Genomic DNA, 22810 nt, shown 5'->3' with positions numbered 1-22810 from the left:
AGTCAAAAGCCTGAAACCCAGAGCATGCTGAGCTCAGTGAGGATTCATGACTCACCTGCTCTGTGGAGACTGGGTCGGCTGTTGTTATTGGAGTTGTCGAGCATTAGCATGATAGTCGGAGCTGGTCTTTCAGATGCTGGTGCACTCTGAGTGGACACGGTAGTGGGTACCGAGGTGGTGGAAGGTGTGCCGCTGGTGGTAGTGGTGGTGGTTGTAGTTGTAGTGGTTGGAGCTGCTGTGGTTTCAGTGGGTTCAGCCACAGTGGACTCGACAGTTTCAAGGACTAGCTCAGCTTCTCTGTCCTCAGACTGGTTTTCTGTGACGTGATGGACTGTGTATGTTTTGGCAGAATGGTCTGAAATGGAGGGCAGAAGCACACAAAGTGACACGATCGAACAGAAACATTCCTTTATAAACTTCTATAGATTACATACTGAGTAATTTACTTTGTATTAATACAACATTTAAGTAGTTGAAGTTATTGGATTAATTTTATTATTGCATTTAACTCTGAGTGAACGTGGTGTTCCCCTCACGCTGCAACCAGCAGTAGACTGAACATGAATATGAGGCAAAAGTCTCCGGATCTAAATCTGTACACTCCTGTGATCACAGTTGGAACGAGGCTTGTTTCCAGACTTGTTCTGGTTCAAGCCCGATCCACCCTTCAACCCACAGAACCAAAATATTTTTCTGCTAATATCCCAGTGCCAGACACCACAGGAGATTCTCTCCGCATGTCCAAACTGGTCAGGGCTCAGTCTGCTACTGCATTAATTTGTGTCTAAAGAGTAAAATGTTACTGGATAAAAATATGTAGCTGAAAACACAAACATAAATTTAAGAGTGCTAAACCTGCTCTGCAAGCTAGCTGCTGACAAACTGATTTGAAGTCACACAAGTACAACTATAACTAATATAACTAACTTCCAGTTGAATCATTTGTATATTAAAGAAGCAACACTAACACTGTTTGCTCGTCTTTATGTAACTAAATATAGTGACTTCTGTGACGCTGTGAAAAACGTCCAACACTAAAACTCCACAGTTAGCTTTCATTGCAAATAAAGACTCCAGTGAGACTGCAAAACAAGGAAAGGCATCCCTCAGGCTGTGTGGTGACAGGAGACGTTAGCTATTTATAGCTGTAAACAAACAGTTTTTTGGGTTGTTTTGGCGATGGTTACTTTTGGGCTAGGTAGGTATATTGAGTTTTACCAAGAGTTTTTAAACCATGGATCGTGGCACATGCACGTTGATAAAGGGACAAATGTAACAGCCTGCAGTGCTCCAGAAGTTCACATCAAAGGCAAATTCTGTATGAATGATTCTGAATAATGCTGTCTGAGACAGGATATGAAATAAACTGTTTACCTGTTTAACCAAAACTACCCATATCAGTTGTTTCAGTCCTCTTTGTTGGGTACGATGGAGTGTTGTGCCTATTCTGAAGTTCTAGAGTAGAGATCATTAAATGCTGTATGAGCGTTAAAATCCTGATGCTTAACTAAAACAAAAACCAAGCATCAAGCATTAAATAACATATGCTTGACTATACTAGCACACTGTTGTCAGTGTGAAGACAAAGAAAGCCCATACTAAAGTAGATAAGGTGCCAATTAAAGATAACTTCTGGGTTATTATATTATGAAAAATCTTGCAGTTGGCAATGAATGTTTCAAACATCATAGATCCATCGAGGATTATTAAATGTCTTCGTTATTATTATACATTTGACCATAAGGGGGCACCTCAGAGCTTTTAATTACTCCAAAAATCACGGTTTGAAATAAAGTGATTGGTAAAGATCCCTTCAGTTTATGTTATTTCTACCAGAACACCCGGATGAAGCTTTAGAAAGACGGGAAGCCAATAACCATGAAAAATTCTTCTCAATATCCACATTCTCATGGCTAAAGATGAGAACACTGTTCATAAAAGAGAAGTGGAAAAGGAGGGAGAGTTCAGTATTTAAGGTGAGAGCTAGAGAAGAATAGATCAGAATGTCAATTTAATTCAAACTGCAGTAATTCTGTTATAGTTTTTTGTTTGTTTTTATTCGGATGTTCCCCTGCAAAAACACAGTGACGACATTATGACAGGTGTTTGAAATAATGGCTGGAGTTTGAGAAATGTAGGAAGTAATAAAGTGTGCTCAATAGACCACATGAAATGCCCCCACAACCTGAGGCTTAACTAGGGGATGATTCAGGGTCACCTGATCCAGCCTTACCTGTAATACCACACAGAGTAGATAGCTCGTTAGCCACATGTTTGTGAAAACACCGACGTTTACTTTGAAAGTGTTTCACATTTGCTCTTTGTAACCAGCGCTGTTTCCTGTGCTCATAGTTATAGCATTAACTTATATGGCACATATGGTATTGATACGGTGTGTCTTAGTCTGCCTGCCCATCAATCTGCTTATTGGTTCCACTTGCACTTGTGCTGCAGTCAGGTGATTTTAATTAGGAACAGTGTACAGTGTGGATATGGACATGCTTTTACTTTTATTGCAGAAAAGGATGAGAGCGCAATGGTAAAGTGCAAACTGCATCCATGACAGAAACAACACCATTATGCTGCTAACAGCTTTTACAAGCACCTACACAGACAGCATGCTAACACTAAGCTAGCCAAGAGCTAGCCAAGCTGACCCCAGCCCAGCAGTCGAGCAGCCAAAGACCATGCGTGTGTCCTCATTAGGACAGGGGTTTGCGCTGGATTCTGGGACTGTAGCCTATTAGTCAGTGCGCCCCAGGGTGGCTGTGGCTACAATGTAGCTGCCATCACCTGTGTGTGAATGGGTGGATGACTGGATGTGTAAAGTCCTTTGGGGTCCTTAGGGACTCGTAAAGCGCTATATAAATACAGGCCATTTACCATTTTTACCATTTATTAGTTTATATTGTTAAATGCTAATTATGAGAATGACAATGTCTATATTCATGTCATTACATTAAAATGTTCTAAGTAATATGTGTAATGCATAATGCTTTTTTGAATAATGACCCCAACTCCTATAACAACAACAATGGGAAATATCTGTAAAATGCACAAACATTTGACTGCAGTGCATGAAAATTATGTGCAGAAATGTGATGTATTTGATGTGCTGCTTGGTGGTGACTGTCAAAGCAAAGCCAGTGAGAACCCAATCGATGAGAGAATCCATAAGAAATGGAATAAATAATGTGATAAGTGATAAATAAGAATAAAAATAAGTGAGAAATAATGGAATATAAATTGCTGAATTCTTATCAGTTCCCATCCACACTGTATACACACACTCTAGTTCTTCATCAAAAACAACAAATGTATTGCTTCTTTCCTTATAAATTCAAACTGCTGTTGCCATTAGTAAAATGTACTCAGTCTCCTTCTGGTCCTCACACAGTGACTTTGGTCCTGACAGACAGATGTGGGGAGCAGTGCTACATAAGCAGAGACCTTAACATGCTCTAAGCAGATGGAGCCTATGGGCACCAGTGGCAACAATATTCTGAGAACATTACCAGAATCCTTCAGAAAAAATGAATGCTGGGTAAGTGTTCGAGGACGGGGCCTTCATCTGTGTTTGTAAAGCAGATGGGATACACACTGCACTGCATAAAAAGAGCCTGTAAAGTGCTTTGACATGGTGATGAAGATATGCAAGGCCAAGGCACATGATGCCACGTTCTAAAGAAAAAGCATTGCCATACATCAGTCTCAGTCTGGAACTACTACAAGGTTTCAATGTCCCGGGAGGTCAGCTTCATAGTTAATATGCAAATGAGCACTGATTAATGACCGTGAGTACCATCCACAGAGAGTTGGTGAATGGCTGCAATCAGGGATGTAGACTTCACTGAACACCAGTCCCACTGAGAGGAGAAACCTTCATGCAAACAGCTGCGGTTCTCCTGAAGGTCACGAGACGCTGGTTCCAAAGGCGACTCCGTCTCCACAGACCCCCGTGTTGAAATGGCAAATTTAACAACACTCTGAACGTGTTTACAAAATGGTTTTGACCTTTTTTCGTGACTGGCAGCTTTTGCAATCAGAATTGCGACTCTGAATGCAACGTTGTGCCAAACACAGTTGCTCTTCTGTAAATTCTCTCCGGGCTCGTCTTGTTGGTTTTGACCTTTATGGATAGTTTCCTCCACCATAACAGCTGCAGAGTGGGTGACTCAAGTTATCCACTTGGATAAGAGTGACGTTTAAAGGAAACTGTGATTGACAGGTGTGCTAACACAAACTGTGTGTCACTGTAGCCAAATGTGCCGAGCGCACAAAAAGCATCAAGCTTTCCCGGATGAATAAAGGTCCCTGCATCCGTGCTGCAGATTATGGAAATGTAGCCGAACAGCAATTTGACAAGAGCGGGTGGGCTCTGTCAGATTGTGACAACAGTGTGACAACCTTATGTGCGTGTGCCCTGTGCAAACGCAGCATACCTATTCACTCAACTAGACTTAAAGAGGATTGGAAGGAGTCAGGAAATGTTTTCTCTGCACTGGTGAGGGTCCCCTCACGTTATTGTGAGAAGTGAAGCAGAGGCATGTCATGGACATGGCAGCATTGCATTGAGACAGCATTCCATCAGCTCCATGTGTTTTGTCATTAATAGGTTTGGATTTCCTGCTGGCTGAATGTGCACCAGCAATCCAATTGGACACTCGCTGGAACAGCTTTGCTTGAAACAACACCGGAATAAATCTTGCATTATGGGGATCACATGTGCCACACAGTGATGGATTCCCAGTTTTATTAACTCAAGTGTAGAGTGTGCAACACAATTACAGCCTTATGTCGCACTTATTTAAAGATTCTCAGGAAGGCTTTCTGCTGAAACCAAATGGAGCTCGTACACGCTCTGGTTCCATGACTCTGGCTGCAGGCTGATCCTGATCCAGGAAAGTATCATGTGGGGTCAGATTAGATTGCTGAGGAAACTAATTTGGATCGTTTTCAACACCCACAGTGGATCACACACAGATGATCGCACACACATGGGAGAGCAAACTCAGCTAAAGTGTGAACACGCTGTTTGTTTTAGCTCGTGGAGGGCGGCGTTCTACGAACACACCGCTACACTCTGAGCGTGTACAGAGAACCAAAACCCTCACCTCCTCTGTGCTCGTCCTCGTCAGCTTTGGAGGCCTTGTAGTACGTGATGCCCCTCACCACGCCAGGCTGGTGGCCGACCACCTTGGTTTTGACTGTAGGATCAGGCTTTACCAGTTTCCCGTGTTTAATGACCTCTTTCTTGGGCTTGACAACCTTTTCTTTGGGAGGTTTGGGAGGAGGTTTAACAGCAGGGCTCTTTTTGTTGGGTATTTTTACAGCCTCCTTGGTTTTTGTAGCCTGGAAAGAAATTCACATTATGTCAGGATATTAGTAATAGTGGCCTGTGTGTTTTATACGTGGCTGATTAGTTCACCCTTCAGGTGTAATGATAGTAAACGTAATATAACTGATGACTAATCTTACTGCTCTTCTTTCAGAGGTTTACTACATCCTTCTTTTCCTCCATATTAATGTATCTCTATGTTTGTATCTCTCTCTTTCTCTCGTACAGTCAAACGTTTGGACACCATCTCATTTATTGTTTTTCTCACTGAAGCCATCAACACTATGAAATATGAAAAATGTTTTATATTTAAGATTCTTTAAAATAGCCGCCGTTTGATTCCTGCTTTGCTCACTCTTGGCTCTCTTGATGAGCTTCATGAGGTCGTCACCTGAAATGGTTTAACAACAGTCTTGAAGGAGTTCCCAGAGATACATTGGGTTTAGGTCAGGTGACAGTGGAGGTCAGGCCTCCATCGCTCTCCTTGGTCAAATAGCCCTTACACAGCCTGGTGTGTTTGGGGTCGTTGTCCTGTTGAGAAATAAATGATGGTCCAACTAAAAGAAACCAGAGGACGGCGTGTGGCTGCAGGATGCTGTGGTAGCCATGCTGGTTCAGTGTGCGCTCAATTTGGAATAAATCCCCAACGGTGTCACCAGCAAAGCCCCCCACACCATCACTCCTCCACCTCCATGCTTCACAGTGGGAACCGTGCTTGTAGAGACCATCGTTCAGCTTTTCTGTGCCACAGTAAGACACGGTGGGCGGAACCAAAGAGCTCAAATTTGGACTTATAGGCCAAAGCACAGATGTCCACTGGTCTAATGTCCATTTTTGTGTTTCTTGGCCCAAACAAATCTTCTGCTTGTTGCTTTTCCTTAGTCGTGGTTTCTCAGCAGCTATTTGACCATGAAGGCCTGATTCACACAGGCAAACATGGAAACAAGGCAAAGGATGGCTACTTTGAGGAATCTCAACTATAAGACATTTATAGTTATATATTATCAATTTATTCTTTGCTACATAATTCCACATATCTTGCTTCATATATTTGATATCTTAAGTTTGTATCTACAATGTAGAAAGTAGTAAAATGATGTCCAAACTTTTGACTGGTACTTCCTGATAACAGTGGTTACATTTTGCAACTCTTTTACATGCAGTATTCACACACGTCCTTCAGCTTCTAGTTAAAGTGTTGTTTCAGCAAACGTCCCCTGAGGAGACCCATAAATTCCTTTAAGAATGATGCACAATATTTTCTCAGCAATGTTTTCTTGAACATGGTCACTCAGAAGCAGTAAAAGTACAATAATACAAATGTGACGCAACAAAGATTCCAAACTGTTTGTTTTGTTTGGATTATGACCAATATTGTAGCTAATCCAAGTTTGTAATGCCAGAGAACTCCGAACTGACAAGGACATAACTACGGGCATGTGTTGAGTTTAATTTAATTTAATAGTTTTGTGATTTAACTAATAACACACAGTACTGTTTTTAAAGTCTGTCACATACCCGTCCTGGCAGCAGCACAAAGACACACTGAAAGCTTAGACTGTGTTCCTAACCTGTGCTTTGCTCTCAGCTGAGTCTTTCTGCAGCAGCTGCAGGCTGAGGCTGGAGATCTCCTTCTTGATGCTCATCATAATGTTGGAATAGTTCTCGTATCTCTTAAACTGGTTGGTGAGGCTCAACATGCTGTCCCGGACGAATTCATTCTCACGTGTAAGGTTTGTCTTGATTGTCTACAACACACGATCATTAGTGTCACATTTCTCTGTCCATGAGATTAAAAAAGAAAAAAAAATCACAAAATCCTCAAAATTCCCAAGCCCGTGCATCCTGACCGAGACTTTGATTATAAATATGTCAGTGTGGGTTTTGCCTACCTCTTCCAGGGTGTTCATCTGAGACACCACCTTATTGATGTAGGAGTGGACTTTTAAAAGATCCATGCTGTAAAGCGTTCCCTCGAGGAGGTCCACCATAGCTTGGAGCTGTTCGTTCATACGATAAAAGGAGAAGAAACGTCATTAATCATCGTCTCCTCGTGACACAGCTGACAGCTTTATGTGCTTCTGTTTGACCACAGTAATCGCTGAAGTGCCCTCCAAAGGCATTTACTATCACTCTGCCTGAGTGCTCTCATCCATCTCAGTGCTTTATGTTTGTGCTCTACTCCTAAGTGCAATCATATTAGGTTAATTCATTCTTCCAAGTGGAGCCGGAGATGTCAGAGTGGCCTTTAGGTTCATGTGGTACAGTGGGCTTCCTCTGCTTGTCCGATTCTGTGCAGAGATGGTTGTTATTGCTTTGCTTTTACATTTTGCGAACTAAACAAACTGAAATAACTGAAATAAATGCTATTTTGTTTTCTGTAAAATGACATTGATTACATTTACTTTCTTCATGACTTCATCAAAACTTAACAGGAATTTCAGTGTCTGAATTTCCTGACTCCTAGTGGGGGAAAAACAGGCTAAAGAAACTGTGTTTTTGCACAAACACATGCTGTGACTCTAATAATCACGGTGACTGTATGCTGCATGATCTCACCTTTAATAACTCCGGGGCCTGTTTCTTCAGCTTCTCCATCTTCCACTCGTTCTCACAGGGGTTGAGGGAAGATGGCGGGGCTGTGCACGAGCACTTACAGTCTGATCCAGAGCTGACCGTCTCCACTGTGTAGAAGTCCTCCACACGTACACTGCCACTCTTCAAGCGCAGACATGCATCCTTGCTCAGAGGGCGCATGATGCACTTACAGCGGCAGTCTGAACCTTCTGACGTCATGCGAACAGGCTCGGTCTCTCCGAAAATCTGAAAGAAACAATGTGATATATGTCCTTTTCAAAGCCAAAGAAAGAGAGTCATTTTCTGTGGCGTTGTGTCATATATGTCATTAGGTACTTTACATACACGAAGTGGAAAACATCTCTAATCCTGTCTTGAGCGAGCTGCTTCTGCATTACTGACCTGGATGGTACTGTTATCTACCACCCTTTTTTGGATTCAGGAGACAGACACTATCTCTACTTTTAAGATTAGGCTTCAAACTTTCCTGTTTGCTAAAGCATATAGTTAGGGCTGGACCAGGTGACCCTGAATCCTCCCTTAGTTATGCTGCAATAGGTGTAGGCTGCTGCATTGAATCATATCTGTTATTAACCTCTGTCTCTCTTCCACAGCATGTCTTTATCCTGTCTTCCTTCTCTCACCCCAACCAATCACAGCAGATGGCCCCGCCCCTCCCTGAGCCTGGTTCTGCTGGAGGTTTCTTCCTGTTAAAAGGGAGTTTTTCCTTCCCACTGTCGCCAAAGTGCTGCTCATAGGGGTCATATGATGTTGTTGTTACGTTGTTGTTGGGATTTCTCTGTGTGTGTTATTGTAGGGTTTACCTTACAATATAAAGCGTCTTGAGGCGACTGTTGTTGTGATTTAGTGCTGTGTAAATAAAACTGAATTGAATTTTAAATGTTGCGTGTTACTGTTCCTTCCTCTACCAGGGAATCCACAGCTTTTCCAGTCATCCAGTCTAATCCCTGCTGGATTTTAATGAGTAACAAATGGTTTTTTTAATACAGGGAAACAAAAGGAAGGGAAGGAAACTGATCTTGAAAAATAACAGCGTGTTTCCCTTCTCTGGAGTTTTAACGGCTGTGACTCACAGGAAGCCTTCTGAGACAAACATAAATCATTCGGCTTCATCACCAGCTGGCTTGCTGCTGCCAAGCATGATGCCAATGCCTCTGGCAGGCCTTGGCTTACTTAAAAAACAAGAAGCAAAATACGGCAGCCAGAGCAGACATTTTCAACCTGAGGCTGTGCAAGCTGACACGAGGTGAGAAACCTTTCACACTGGAGTTCACCTTCAGATTTACTGGATATTTGATTAAACATTCAGGTGGTGATGGTGACTTGGCAGTCTGAGCTCTCACACTGAAACCTTTACACTCAGTTGTTGCACTAAGAAAGTTCTCCACAGTGTTCAGTAATGCCATTATAGCTGCTTTGTTGTTGTCATTCTGCTTAATGTCCGTTAACACCAGATTGCCTGCAAACACAGAGGGACTGCGAGCTGTCAGATTACATCAGCTAATTCGCTCAGATTTACAGCTTTGTGCTACTGAGTTTAGCTATCGGTAAAACATATAAAAATGACACAAAGTCCAAGACTCCCCACATTTAATTTTAAAGCACATGACAGTAAGCAAAGGCTCATCATTTTACCTTATTTAAGTTAGCTAGGTATGTATGTAGCATTGAGTCCTCTTAACTTCTAATTAATCGATGGCACTGTAGCGATACATGTACAGCACACTGCAAGCTGTTAGCTGATGCATGACAACTGTTACGATCTGCGTCTTTATTACTAGCAGAATGAATGAATTGCAGCATTTTCACGTCTAAATTCGAATAATTGTTTTCTCGCTGTGGTTAAAAAAGTGTTTCTCACTCTGCAGAATTGTTTTTTCAGACCATAATTCAAAGTTATTACTGCTGGGACCATGTGTTGGAGGAGGTCCCGCCTGTCATCCCTCCCTAGAGAGATTTAGGGTCTGCGATAAATCACAGGACAGGTGCACATGTGGGATCACTTTGCTGAGATTCTTCATTAATGAGCTGTGGTTCAGCCCTCACATGACTGAGCTTGGAGGGAGGATTTGATCCTCCGACCTCACGAGCCAACATCTTTGAGTTTAGTGTCTCTTTTCTAAGCTTCGATCTTTGAAAAACACATTCACAGAAAGTCTTTAAAGTGTTCAAAGTGTTGCACCTGCACGCTTGGAAAGTTACTCTCTGACCTGATCAGTTTGTTGTTGTACACGATGCAACATCCAGCAGCTAGCTGTAAGTCAAAGACTTATACTATGATACATTTACTTTGTCTGTAAATGTGACAAAAGCCACCTCATAACTGTTTATATTGTGTAGGCGTAATGCTGATGTTTTATGGACTACTGGAATTGTCACAACACGGCTTATCTCATGCACCGCCGTCCTCAGATAACATTAGCTAAGAGAGCTAAATCAACTCAATGGCAAAACACTAATAACACTAGACACAATTCAACTGGACCCCAGATGTGAGAAGCTTTATTTTGCTAATGTGACATTTTTTCACAAAGTTGGATCCAGGTAAACGTTCAGTCGAATTCAGCAGAATTTGTTGCATTAAGTGTGAGGTGTCACAGGCCGTGGATCCATATGTGACTGTAACAGCTCGTCATCTCACGGACTGCTGCACACTTGTGAGGGTTAGCATCAGTTGGACGCAGTTAAGCTGGACATCTGTGAAAGGTTTGAATGACAGCGCTGTCTAGAGTCTGTCTGCTTCACGGTCCCAGATTAAAATTAGCTGAAAAAACCCCAGATACTGATGAAATTCACCTTTTGCAGTTTAAAAAAGGCGACACAATATATCACAATGTGTTACTGACATACTCGACAGCCTGCTGCCTGTACAATCACTTGTGCAGATGGCTCAATATGATGTTCATGTTGTCTGTGTAGATGTGTCTCTCTCTCTAAAGCTAACATGTTTAATGTGAATACAGACGATTACTGGTTTGGTCAGAGGAAAACAGTTCATGTATTCATTTGTCAGCGTTTCCATTATTTGCATCTGACTGGCTGCAGGTCACTGAGAAAGACTCCTGGTTCTACTTTGATGGACTTTCATGTTCGGACTGCAGGAATCAGCAGGCTGACCACATGAAAATAACCTGCACGTTTCCTCATCTTTACATGCAAATGAGACTGTGAGGTATTAGTAAATATTTAACTTTCTCCACTGATTATTCTGGACCTTGCTACAATATAAAACACAGCAAGTCGACTATTTACATAAAATCTCTCGTATTTTTTATGTTTTGGTCGATGGTATATTAATGAATTTGTGACTGTTTGTCCTGGTCAAAGCACAGCTTTTGAAGTCTTTTTGTAGTGCAGCCGCAGGCTTAGTGATGGCAAAGAGGGTTAGTGGTAAAGGTGGTGGTGGGGGGGCTCATTAGTGAAGGAATGCAGGCCGAGTGATGGGAAAGGTGTAGAGGGTGTTTCGTTTTGGGGAGTGGATGATTTCCCCTACTCTACAGTACACATACTGGGAGGGGGTCTTGATATGGGGCAGGACTCCTGTGTGCAGAGCCCAGGTAATCCTGACCCATGTCAAGTGTAAAGGCAGCAGCCTGACAAATCACACACCCACATGAAAATAGAACGGATTAGCAGATTAAACTTCTTTAGCAGGGGCTCTGCCTATGGCCCCGCTGAGCTGCATTGTTCAACCCCAGCTTAACACCAACCGCTGCATAGCAACATCAGCTTTAAGGTGGAGAAATTCCAGCAAGATTGACTTTGGTGCCTGGTTTAAAGTCAAGAAGGACTGAGTCATTATCTTGTGGGCTTTTTTGTGGCACCTATTGTGAACAATCTGAATCCCTCTGCCGGTCAGAGCAGCTGCTTCCTCCATCTGTCAAATCAGATGAGCCTATATGCCTAACTGACCATCCAGCATCCCATGCCAAGCTGACCTATCAGCATGGGAACAGCCAACACAATTAGCAGTGCTAATAATTAAGAGTACAGCGCATTTAACGCATGCTTTGAGCTCTGAGTCTTTGGCCTTGACCTATCAAGTGCAGTCAAGTTTCAGGTCAAAAAGAACACGGCTCAAATGTGAACTCACGTCTGCACGATGGGAGGAAAAGAGCCTGCACACTGCAAGGAGCTCTATTAGATCAACTGCTGCAGCCGTTAACAGCTAACGTGCCCTGACAGTGATGAAGCGAAACCCCAATTGTGCTCAGGATTGTTTAAAACACACAACGTGCTACACAAAAGGCCGCCGCATTCATTAGCCAGTGTTTCGGGAGCACCGGCCTGTTGTATCTGCAGCTGTGCCCGTACAAACAAGGATATCCTCCCCTTTTAGAGATCTGCCAGCTGCTAATCACTGGGACAACTGTGTAGTGAAGAAGGCAGGCATGGCAGGTACAGTATGTTCAGCTGCATCTTTCATCCTCCCGCAAACCCAAACATCAGCACTCTGTCTGTCATTTTCCCACAAATGCCCAGAGAGGGCACCCTGAGTTCTAACCCTTCAAGATTTATAGCAAGAACTACGCCTTTAAAATCCTCATCATCTCCTTTCAAGGGTACTCGAGCGCCAAAGTGTGATCCATGTTCCACTCTGACCTGATTTTTAATCTAATTAGCAGTACTGAAGACACACAGTGCCAATACAAAAGTTAACCTGGTATCTTTATTAAAGCCTTCAGTCTGGAGATGAACCTTGAAGTCGCTGGTTCAGACAAAACTACCAGCATTAGCGTGCGGATGTTAATTAGCTCAGCACAAAGTGTATCAAGCACTCGCAGCTTTTAGGGGTACACATCTACATTCCTGCTGGATCTGTGTATCTGAGCAAATAACACTTAAAGCTTTCAGTCTCTACTCAAAGACATATACACCTTCATGAGTTTCATTTTAGCCACAGCCATTTTACAAAAGCTCCGAAAAGTACTAAACACATGTTTTTATGACACATAATTATTTTGTCGGTTTTTAAGGGTGCAAATCCGCTGAAATCTCACAGATGCAAATCAATCTGTCATTGTGGCACTATCGTAATAACTTCAAGTACAAAGACACACTTCCCTAATTATTAGTGTCTGCTTTGTGACTTCAACCATGAGTGGAATGATTGCTGTTGCCAAAGCCTTTTCTCCAGATGATTTCTCACCCCAGATGTTTATTGGAGCCATTAAGAGCTGCAAATTCCTTCAGTGTTCAGTGACACAGATCCTCTACTCCATTTTAAAGCCATTTATTCAACAAACTGATTCAACCGTGAAAAACAAATGCAATGCTTTGGTGGTATCAATGTGAATGCTATTTTTACTTGAACATAATATTCCCACAAATTCTGACCTTTACATGGAAGTAAAGCTATATTGTAACCTGTGCGCTTGGTTTAGCAGCGTTTCCTCACAGTGAACAGGTTTCCACACAGTTCTTCAACAAAGTAAATACGGTCAAGTATGTCTAGCATTAAGGAACTCAACTTTAAATGACAACTTAGAATTAGCCACTAGTTAGCTTAGCTACCTAGCCATGACCGTGCTTCGCTAAAAACCTAGAGACTTGCAGATCTGATATCTAAATGAGATATCAGTCTGATACTGACCCAAGAAGTTTGATTAGATAATGATGAGGACAATGAATCAGTTTTATATTCTTTTGTCTTTATTCTGCAATGCAACAGCAGAGCTAACAGCAGAGCTAACAGCAGAGCTAATGTAGCATAGAGGAAGCTAACAGTAGTTTACAGGTATTTCACGCTGCAACATCAACATCTTCTGTTTGTGTGTTTGTGAAAGTTTTTGACTTGTCAGCAAACTGTAGTTAAAGTGTGCTAAAATAAAAAGATCCAAGCATAACCACGGATTACTTTTAGCTTATCTAAAAAGTCAGACTATTGATACGGTGCAAAACTTGTTGGTAAGCTTTTAACATACTTACGTAGTTGTCAATGTGATTAAATGTTATTTCACTTTAGCTGAAACAGGAGAAACAGCTGCAACTGTAGCCTGTAACTCTGCTTTGATGTGAAATAAAACCAGTGCAAATGTATTATGAATGATTTATTTTTCCCTTCCTTTATTGTGTGCCTGTTTTCATTTATCTCACTAATAAATTGCAATTCATATATTCATATATTTGTGTTCATTTCTTACATGTACAGATGATTAAACACTGATATCAGATCAGTACTGGGCATCGACAGCAAAGGTGTCGTTATTGGATCGGAATCGGAGAAAGCTGGATTGGGCCATTCCTCAACAAAACCAGTACTACTATTTGTTAATACTTGGCATCTCTTCTATAAATAATTTAAGGAAAACTGCACTGACACAACAGTGAAAAGAGCAACACCGAAGTCACATGACTTTAACCCCTGCTGACCTCCTGTGTTCAGTGTCATTAAGTTGAAGGTTCTCAACAACTTTTCTAGTCCTAAAAGTTTCACAGTTTAAACGTGGACTTTATGTTCCAGGTGAGGGAACCAAAAGTGCAAAAAAGTCAGCTACTTCCTGCTGTAGGTGTCCAGACGACTAACTGTAGGATGGATGCAGCTTCTGGGTCTGAAAAGCAAGGAGCCTTTAACTTGGATTGTTTTACCACCAGCAGGTGGTGACTCTCTGGTTTCAGGAAGGGTTCTGCTATTAAAGACGTCTACGGGAAAATGACCATCGGTTATCTTGCTCTCAGTGAGCTCAATCTCTAGTTTCAGGTCTACGGATTAAAATACTGAGATTATTTGGTCAGTATCAGAGTCAGAGTATGCTCACTGGGTGACGACTTCATGAACAACACTTTACTATTTTCTTCAGTAGGAGAATTTGCAGATAGTGAAATAAATCGGAAACATTTTTCTTTGAATCCTCTCAATTACAAATTGAGCTGCACACAGGGTGAAAAGGGTCTAACCCTTGTAATGTTTAAACATATGAAACTATTTAATTTATCTTTAAGAAAAGGGGCAATAATAAGAAAACCATGTGTACCAAGCAAAATCACATCTTAGTCAAATTCCCGTAATGTACAGAGCTGCAGAGGATGAACCAGTCGGGGGGAGAATAGGTTTTCTTCAGCCTCAGTGTGACAGACACACGAGTCTCTCATTTCCCACAGCTTTGTTTTAACCACAAACAGAGACTTGACTGTCTGCAGACTGATAATGTTGACTCTTCATCAACCTCCATGTGACACCCCCAATTAAACGAAGTTGTGTTGGCATAAGACAGCATGAAAGAAATGTCATTTCAGGCACATTGAAGACTACAAGGCAAACTGCAGCACCTGCAAGTCCATAAATATTTAATCGTGCCCAGGCTCTGACACTGCCTAAATGGCACAGACTGTCTTGCTGAGGCAGACTCAGCACCCCATGCTGCTCTTTATTCCTCCCTACCCCCTAGTTGACCTTGTCCTGATTGTCCTCAGGTTTGTTTACAACCAAAATAAAACGCAGGTGCATATGCCGGTTCCCACGCCACCCTCCGGTGCCCTCACTGCTCTTACTGAAAGCACCAGTCTGACTACAGTAACAAGGAGTCAGCCATGACACTGCTGCTGCACAATGAACGAGGCATGACTTCATACTGATATAGAGCTAAAATAATAAATAAATGGCATCAAATTGTTTGTGTAGATGTCATAAAAATCTTTATCATTTTCTACTTTTGATGTAGAATTGTTGAGCAGTAGGGGACGGCTGTAGCTCAGGTGGTAGAGCAGGTCATGTACTAATCACAACGTTGCTGGTTCAGTACTTAGCTGCCCAAATGTGCATGCCAAATATCCTTGGGCAAGATACCAAGTTTCTCCCCGATGCATCCATCATAGTGTGAATGTTAGAAAGCACAGAAACAGTGCTTGTATGAATGGATGCATATTGCTATATAAGAATCAGTGCACTTACAATTTAATAACCTTACTTAGAGGATAAATCATAAAAATAAGTGCTACAAAAATCAAGGCGATGCTAAAAAAAACCTGCAATTCCTAAAGTGACCACTTGAGGCAGAGTGCATCCATCCATTCTCTTCCACCTATCAGTTTTTAGGACCGTGCAAACATTGGGTGGACATTCAAGTTCCACACAGAAAGGCACTGGTCAGACCAGCGCAAACTGGGTTTTTTTTTTTTTTTTTTTTTGGGGGGGGGGGGAGAACAAAAAAAGTTCAGTATTAACAAACAGAGTGCAGTTACAAGAGGAAGAGGAAGAGGTGGGAACTTCTATATATGTGCCTGACCCCGTTGCATATATATTTCCAGGAGTTCCTTTCTCAAGGGGCAAAATATAGAGAGGGGAATATTTAAATCAAGTATGCAGTCTCATTTATTAACATTTGCATCACAGAATTTACTGCTAATTGCACCATAAAACAGCATGTCTTGCTTGTGCTTGATATTGGAATGAACTGACTGCACCTGTGTTAAGGAAATAGTGCAACGTCTGTAAATCGCCTGTAAAACTAACCCCACCTATTTGGGGGTTGGACTCACACACTATTTTGTGTATTTTAGCACTTATTAGTAGGTATCTGAGCATGTCTGAGGTACGCACACAGTCTATAAATGAATCTTGTTAATTAAGTGTTCTAGTGTTAGCTGATAACTTAGTAATCCATTCACATTTCTGGCTACAAAGAGCCACGGCCACAAAAACTCCAGGTTTGGAGGAGGTGAAGAAGGAAGTTCAAAAGCCAGTGTAATGTCACAGCACTACAGCGACCAGTTCCACTGTTACATCCAGTCGATCTTATCATAAATGTTTATCATAAGTGGACAACACATTTTAAAGCCTCAACACCAACATTTTTTTAAATGTTTTCTGAACAAGCCTCGGGACATTTTTTTTCCAAGCCAGAAATTCCAATATTTAGATGCAGGGGACTAATAAAATACCAGAATTTCATTCACTAAACCTGAAGCACAGACTTGTTGGATGGTCAGTTCCATTAAAATGCTCCAAAGCACAAACATACGAGAGAAGACCGGCGGAGTGACTGAAATGATCCAAAGTAAGATTTAGCAGCGTTCACCTACAGATGCCTGTTGACACACCTCTCTATCAAAGTGACAATTTCCCTAACTTTGAGCCTTTGTATTAAAAAAGTGAGAAATGTCCCAGGCGTCAGACGTGTTCATGTGGTCAGTTCTGGTAGTCTATGGGGACTGGCTTACTTTTGGAACTAAACTCAAGTCCATTAGAGGAGCAGCGGGTTTGTGCTCTTCCTTATTGGCTGTTTTTCAGCCCCAGTGATTGCTCATTGGTTACTGACTTTTCACCAAGTACTGTGGGTTGTATCAGCTGTTACCTAATTTATACATTTTGCCACAAGTAAGCAGACACCTGCTTATTCCACCTATATGTACTGTTGAAAGTTCCAAAATGAGTACGCTGCTTTGGAGTTTCCACTCATCGAGTTGCAGGCATTTCTTCAGCTTTAAGGTCAACATGAAAGATTCAGACGTTATGCTTCAAATGTTAGACGAGTTCTTCGGTCAGCTGGGAAGAAAAACATGTTTATGTTCTGGCTTTGTGTATTGAAATGGTGCAAAGTGACACAAAGTTGAAAGCACTGATGGCAACATTATCACTCCTCTTCACTGGAACTCAGGAAAGTGTTGCCAGTACTGCTACTCCCAGTGTTACGCCCTGAACTGCTGCTATGCATGTACCACTTGTACTAATAATGGGTTTTACTCTTCACTGACCTACACTGGTGCTAAAGGGGCCACCCTGATAGAATCAGCAGCAGACGATTGTTGACAGTCTCTCTCACACACACACACAGACAATCTAGCCTCTGGTCCACAGGCATATTGAACATATGCTATATCTTCTGGCAGTGTGTGTGTGTGTGTGTGTGTGTGTGTGTGTGTGTGTGTGTGTGTGTGTGTGTGTGTGTGTGTGTGTATAGCTGGATTAAGCTGAGGGAGAGTGAGGGCTTACTGTAGTCCAGCAGCTGTACAAACACGGCAGCCAGATATTACCGTTCCCTCACTGAGTGCCATCTCTCCCACACTCTGCTGCCACAGTCCTGAGCGCACTGGAGGTGTCATTACAGGCACCTATGGTTACTGTTGTCGCACAAAAGCCCTCATTGGGAGGATTACCTCGAGTCACAAACAATGACACAGAACCCGAACCATCTGCAGACCTTAGACAGGAAATTTAAAGCCCCGGCTCGATGGAGGTGTTCGGAGCCACTTATTTGTCTGTCTGAGAGCCTCCGTGAAATGGATCACAGTCAGAGGTGCGCATGAGCACAGAGTGAGCGCTGTTAGAGTTTGATTTGAAAACGCGCAGAAAAGTCCCACAAAGTAAAGTGGTCTGTTCTTACCTTGCTCTGTGAGGACGCATTTTTACACAGAATCAGCAGACAGGCCAGCAGCTTCGTATAGCTCCACATTCTCTCGTGCGTCAGTTTGTGCGCAATAAATTTAGAAATCCAAAGCGGGAGGTGCTGCGGGCATTCCAGAGCGCTGCGCCTATTTCAGCTCCATTTCCACTTTGCACAGAACACGTACAGTATGCGTGAGCCTGTGCGTGTGGATGTATGGATGGCTGGATGTTGGTGCGCACTCTGTGTTCAGCCAGGCGCGTAGTGTGCATCATCCGTCATCCGCTATCTTCCGCGGATGGGAGGGGTTTACACGCTAATACCCATAATGTGTGTGTGTGTGGTTGTGTGTGTTCACTGTGTAGAGGACGGATAGCTTCGGTTTAAAAATATGTGCTTAAAGAAAAAAAGTAGAAAGATTATTATCCATAGTCACTAAATTAAACTACTTTATAAGTGACTGTGATCTGGATTTGTAGCTTTCCATCCGTGCATTTAACTGTTCTCCGACACTGCGTCGCTCTTTGCAAGTTTAAAGGCGGTGATGAAAGTCGCATAGATTTTCACAAGACTAAGCTCTAGTATACACTTGAATGCCTGTGGCGCCACCGTCTGGACATTGATCCGCCGCATTGTTGAGTACTTCTGTGACTGTCGGGGTGACAGTCCCTACCTACCCGTGGTCTTGTAGCTCACCATCTTCAGAGGATTTTTTGTTAAGCCAATTAAATGAATCGTTCAAGCATACAACACATTTTGTGTGAAAACATATCAGGAAACCTCTGGGATGATTTTGTGCTGCTGACATGAAGCAAAAGACAAAGTTCTCAGACGAGCTTCAGTCTGGACGCTTCTGAGGCTGACGGTAGTTCACCTGCCTGATGCTTCAGCCTCCCGTGGAGGAGCAGTCAGCAGAGACATCTGCAGGACATGAGGGAAACAGCATGTTTAACAATAGCTGTAGATAGAGCCAATGCAGACTACTGATCCTTATTTAGGTTTCCTTTGAAAACAGCAGAAATGTCCCACTCTGTTTGAGGGGCAGGAAAACGAACTGTATGCACGTTTTTGTGTGTCTAACACAATTATTACAGCTTGTATTTTCAAATTACACTGAACAAAAATATAAACGCAACACCTTTGTTACTGCTCCCATTCCCCATGGGATGGACGTAGAGACCTAAAATTCATTCCAGATACACAATATAACCATCCCTCCCAGACAGTGGTCACAAATCAGTCCAAATGTGTGGTAGTGGGCACATCTGCTATATTGAGATAATCCATCCCACCTCACAGGTGTGCCACATCAGGATGCTGATCTGACATCATGAGTAGTGCACAGGTGTACCTCAGACTGCCCACAACAAAAGGCCACCCTGGAATGTGCAGTTTTTTGCACTATTGGGGGTCTGGGGACCCAGAACCGGTCAGTATCTGGTGTGACCACCATTTGCCTCATGCAGTGCAACACATCGTCGCATGGAGTCTATCAGATTGTCAATTGTGGCCTGTGGAATGTTGGTCCACTCCACTTCAATGGCTGTGCGAGGTTGTTGGATATTCGTGGGAACTGGTACACGCTGTCGTATACGCCGGTCAAGCACATCCCGAACATGCTCAATGGGTGACATGTCCGGTGACTATGCTGGCCATGCAAGAACTGGGACATTCATGTGAACCATGATTCATCCGTGAAGCGCACACCTCTCCAACGTGCCAGACGCCATCGAATGTGAGCATTTGCCCACACAAGTCTGTTACGGCGACGAGCTGGAGTCAGGTCAAGACCCCGATGAGGACGACGGGCATGCAGTTGAGCGTCCCTGAGACGGTTTCTGACAGTTTGTGCAGAAATTGTTTGGTTGTGCAAACCAATTGTTCCAGCAGCTGTCTGGGTGGCTGGTCTCAGACGATCTTGGAGGTGAACCTGCTGGATGTGGAGGTCCTGGGCTGGTGTGGTTACACGAGGTCTGCGGTTGTGAGGCCGGTTGGATGTGCTGCCATATTCTCTGACACGCCTGTGGAGACGGCTTATGGTTGAGAAATGAACATTCAATGCACGGGCGACAGATCTGGTTGACATTCCTGCTGTCAGCATGCCAATTGCACGCTCCCTCATTGCTTGTGGCATCTGTGGCATTTTGCTGTGAGACAAAACTGCACATTCCAGGGTGGCCTTTTGTTGTGGGCAGTCTGAGGTACACCTGTGCACTACTCATGATGTCAGATCAGCATCCTGATGTGGCACACCTGTGAGGTGGGATGGATTATCTCAATATAGCAGATGTGCCCACTACCACACATTTGGACTGATTTGTGACCACTGTTTGGGAGGGATGGTTATATTGTGTATCTGGAATGAATTTTAGGTCTCTACGTCCATCCCATGGGGAATGGGAGCAGTAACAAAGGTGTTGCGTTTATATTTTTGTTGAGTGTAGTTGTTAGACTTTTTTTTTTCATGTCAGTTTACTTTCTGTTTCCAGAGCAGGTTTGCTGATTTCAGTGTAGTTTTTAAACGTTTTACTGTTAGCTTTAGTCTTTTTAATTATGATTGTATACGTCAGAGGCAAGATTAAGGACATCAGTGCAAGTAATGCAATGAAAATCATCTCTTTCAAAGCCACTGACTCACACACATCTCAATAAACACCTCCATCAAAGCCTAATCACTAACAGATATCATAACCTCCTTTTTCGTTTTTATTTTTTATTTTTGTTGCTTTCCAAGTTCAAAAAAATGTTTGTTTACTTTTTTTTCAAGACTCAAGTTTTTATTTTTATTGCAGTGAAAAAAAGTGTCCTTCACATCTAGCTTTGGTTAACTATGAGAAACTTGGTGTCTACATTTTTCCCGTCTGAGATCAGGTTGAAAAAACCTTAAAGAAAAACAAGTCTGTTCTCTGTTTAAAAGAACCTTTAAAGCCAGGAAGTATCCTGGGTACACAGATGAGTATGAGTACCAGTGCAGAAAAGGAAATGATAAAAGAAGATAAACAGGACCCACAGAATTCCAATATCCACTCGCCACTGGTTTCCTTGAAAACTTGGAAGAGTGTAATCAATCTTTCCCCCCATTTTAATTCAGTTTTAAGTTAATGTAAATTCTTTTGTGGGTTCTAAAATAATGAATTGTTCCAAAAGTGTTTGTTGAAACATTGTAATAAAGTACTACTGAGCACATCTTATTCCACACTATTGTTTCATGCTTGTTTTTGACAAACCTTGATCTGTTACCTGGAGGACTCTGATAGAAATCCTGTTGTGTGTGTGTGTGTGTGTGTGTGTGTGTGTGTGTGTGTGTGTGTGTGTGTGTGTGTGAAAACCCCTGATGATCAAAGCGGCTGAAACCATAGGAAACTAACACTGCACGGGGATTATCAAAAACAAGGCACAAAACCTGAATACTACTGTGCATCTAATCACACTCAATTCAGTTCACAACAGACTGTGTGTCAGGTGCAGCAATATTAGAGAGAAAACCCAAAGTGATGCGATCCTGTCTGAGCAGCACTTGATGGCGAGTGGAAGGCAAAGCTTTTTTATAAAAGAACCAAAAGTACAGACCAAAGTTACTGACATGTAGGAGTGGCAGTGGATTTATCACATCTGTTTCTACATCGTGATATTTTCAATTTAAGGTTAGTTATAAAACATTATAAACATTAGAAAACAGGGAGCTGGCACTCAAAAAAAACCCCACATATGAGGAGAATAACTTCCACTGGAAAAAAAAAGACAACAACAGCTCTGAGAAAGACAACAAACTTTAAGCTGTTTTTAATCCGTTTTGATTGGTGAAATGTGAAAATGCTCTTTATACATTTATACTTTTGTTGTCCCTCTTCCAACTGTTAAGGACACATTTTTTCTTTCAAACTGCAGTGGCTTTGCGCTATTATCACATAAACAGAGACTTTAAATGGTTGGTTGTAATAACATTGTTTTTGAGTCAGGTTAAATACGCCAAGTGACATACGTTTTAACGAGCTGCCAACAAAAACACGTCGGGTAATATTAAATGTTATTAATTAATTATTAAATAAAGCGTAGGTTAATTATTCGCATGAAGAAACGTTTCTCTGGTACGGTGGCTGGGAGCCTTTCAGCTAGCAAACCGCTTTTTCACACACAGAGACTTTGTAGAGAGACCATCAGAGGGCGCTGTAACCCCCAAATTATTCCTCGCCCTACCGTCTCCGCAGGATGGCAGCAGACCTTTAACTGGTGGGCAGGTCACTTTGCTCCTCCAAACAACAAAAGCGCTAGTGTTTAATTACAACAACGCGTAGTACACTCAGAGAAACGTAGCCAAGGTTAGAAAAGTGCAAACATATCTTTCTTAAATTGCAGATGCAAAGCCGGAGACACATTTGGATCAGTGAACTCACCACACACTAGGACAGTTTATTGTGAGCGCACAGTGTCCTCAACACGTTTTGTTTTTCAATTTTCGTGTAGCTAGCTAGCTAGCAGCAGAAGCTGATTAAAGCCCCGTTTTTAGTGTGAAATAGACCCGAGAGTCCCTACCCGAAGTCTGCTCTGCACA

The 22810-nt window shown here is 42.4% G+C and overlaps 1 protein-coding gene across 2 annotated transcripts in view; it reads right to left on the bottom strand.

The window, feature by feature from the left end:
• Window positions 1-22810, bottom strand: part of olfml2a (olfactomedin-like 2A) — a 27569-nt gene extending 4759 nt beyond the window's left edge. Inside the window, exons 1-6 of one of the 2 annotated variants that reach the window (XM_082553354.1) lie at window positions 22792-22810; window positions 7898-8161; window positions 7231-7338; window positions 6910-7086; window positions 5115-5352; window positions 56-355 (exon numbers count right to left, since the gene is read on the bottom strand). In XM_082553354.1, coding sequence (XP_082409480.1) covers window positions 56-355; window positions 5115-5352; window positions 6910-7086; window positions 7231-7338; window positions 7898-8134 — 1060 coding nt within the window. In that variant the 5' untranslated portion in view covers window positions 8135-8161; window positions 22792-22810. Of the gene's footprint in view, window positions 1-55; window positions 356-5114; window positions 5353-6909; window positions 7087-7230; window positions 7339-7897; window positions 8162-18258; window positions 18560-22791 lie in introns of those variants that run through there. The other variant, XM_082553353.1, reaches the window with a different exon arrangement.

The sequence above is a fragment of the Aulonocara stuartgranti genome (genome assembly GCF_965226115.1).
Source record: "Aulonocara stuartgranti genome assembly, chromosome: 12".
Lineage (NCBI taxonomy): Eukaryota > Metazoa > Chordata > Actinopteri > Cichliformes > Cichlidae > Aulonocara > Aulonocara stuartgranti.
The sequence above is the reverse complement of the archived record's forward strand: the minus strand, read 5'-3'. Positions and strand labels throughout refer to the sequence as shown.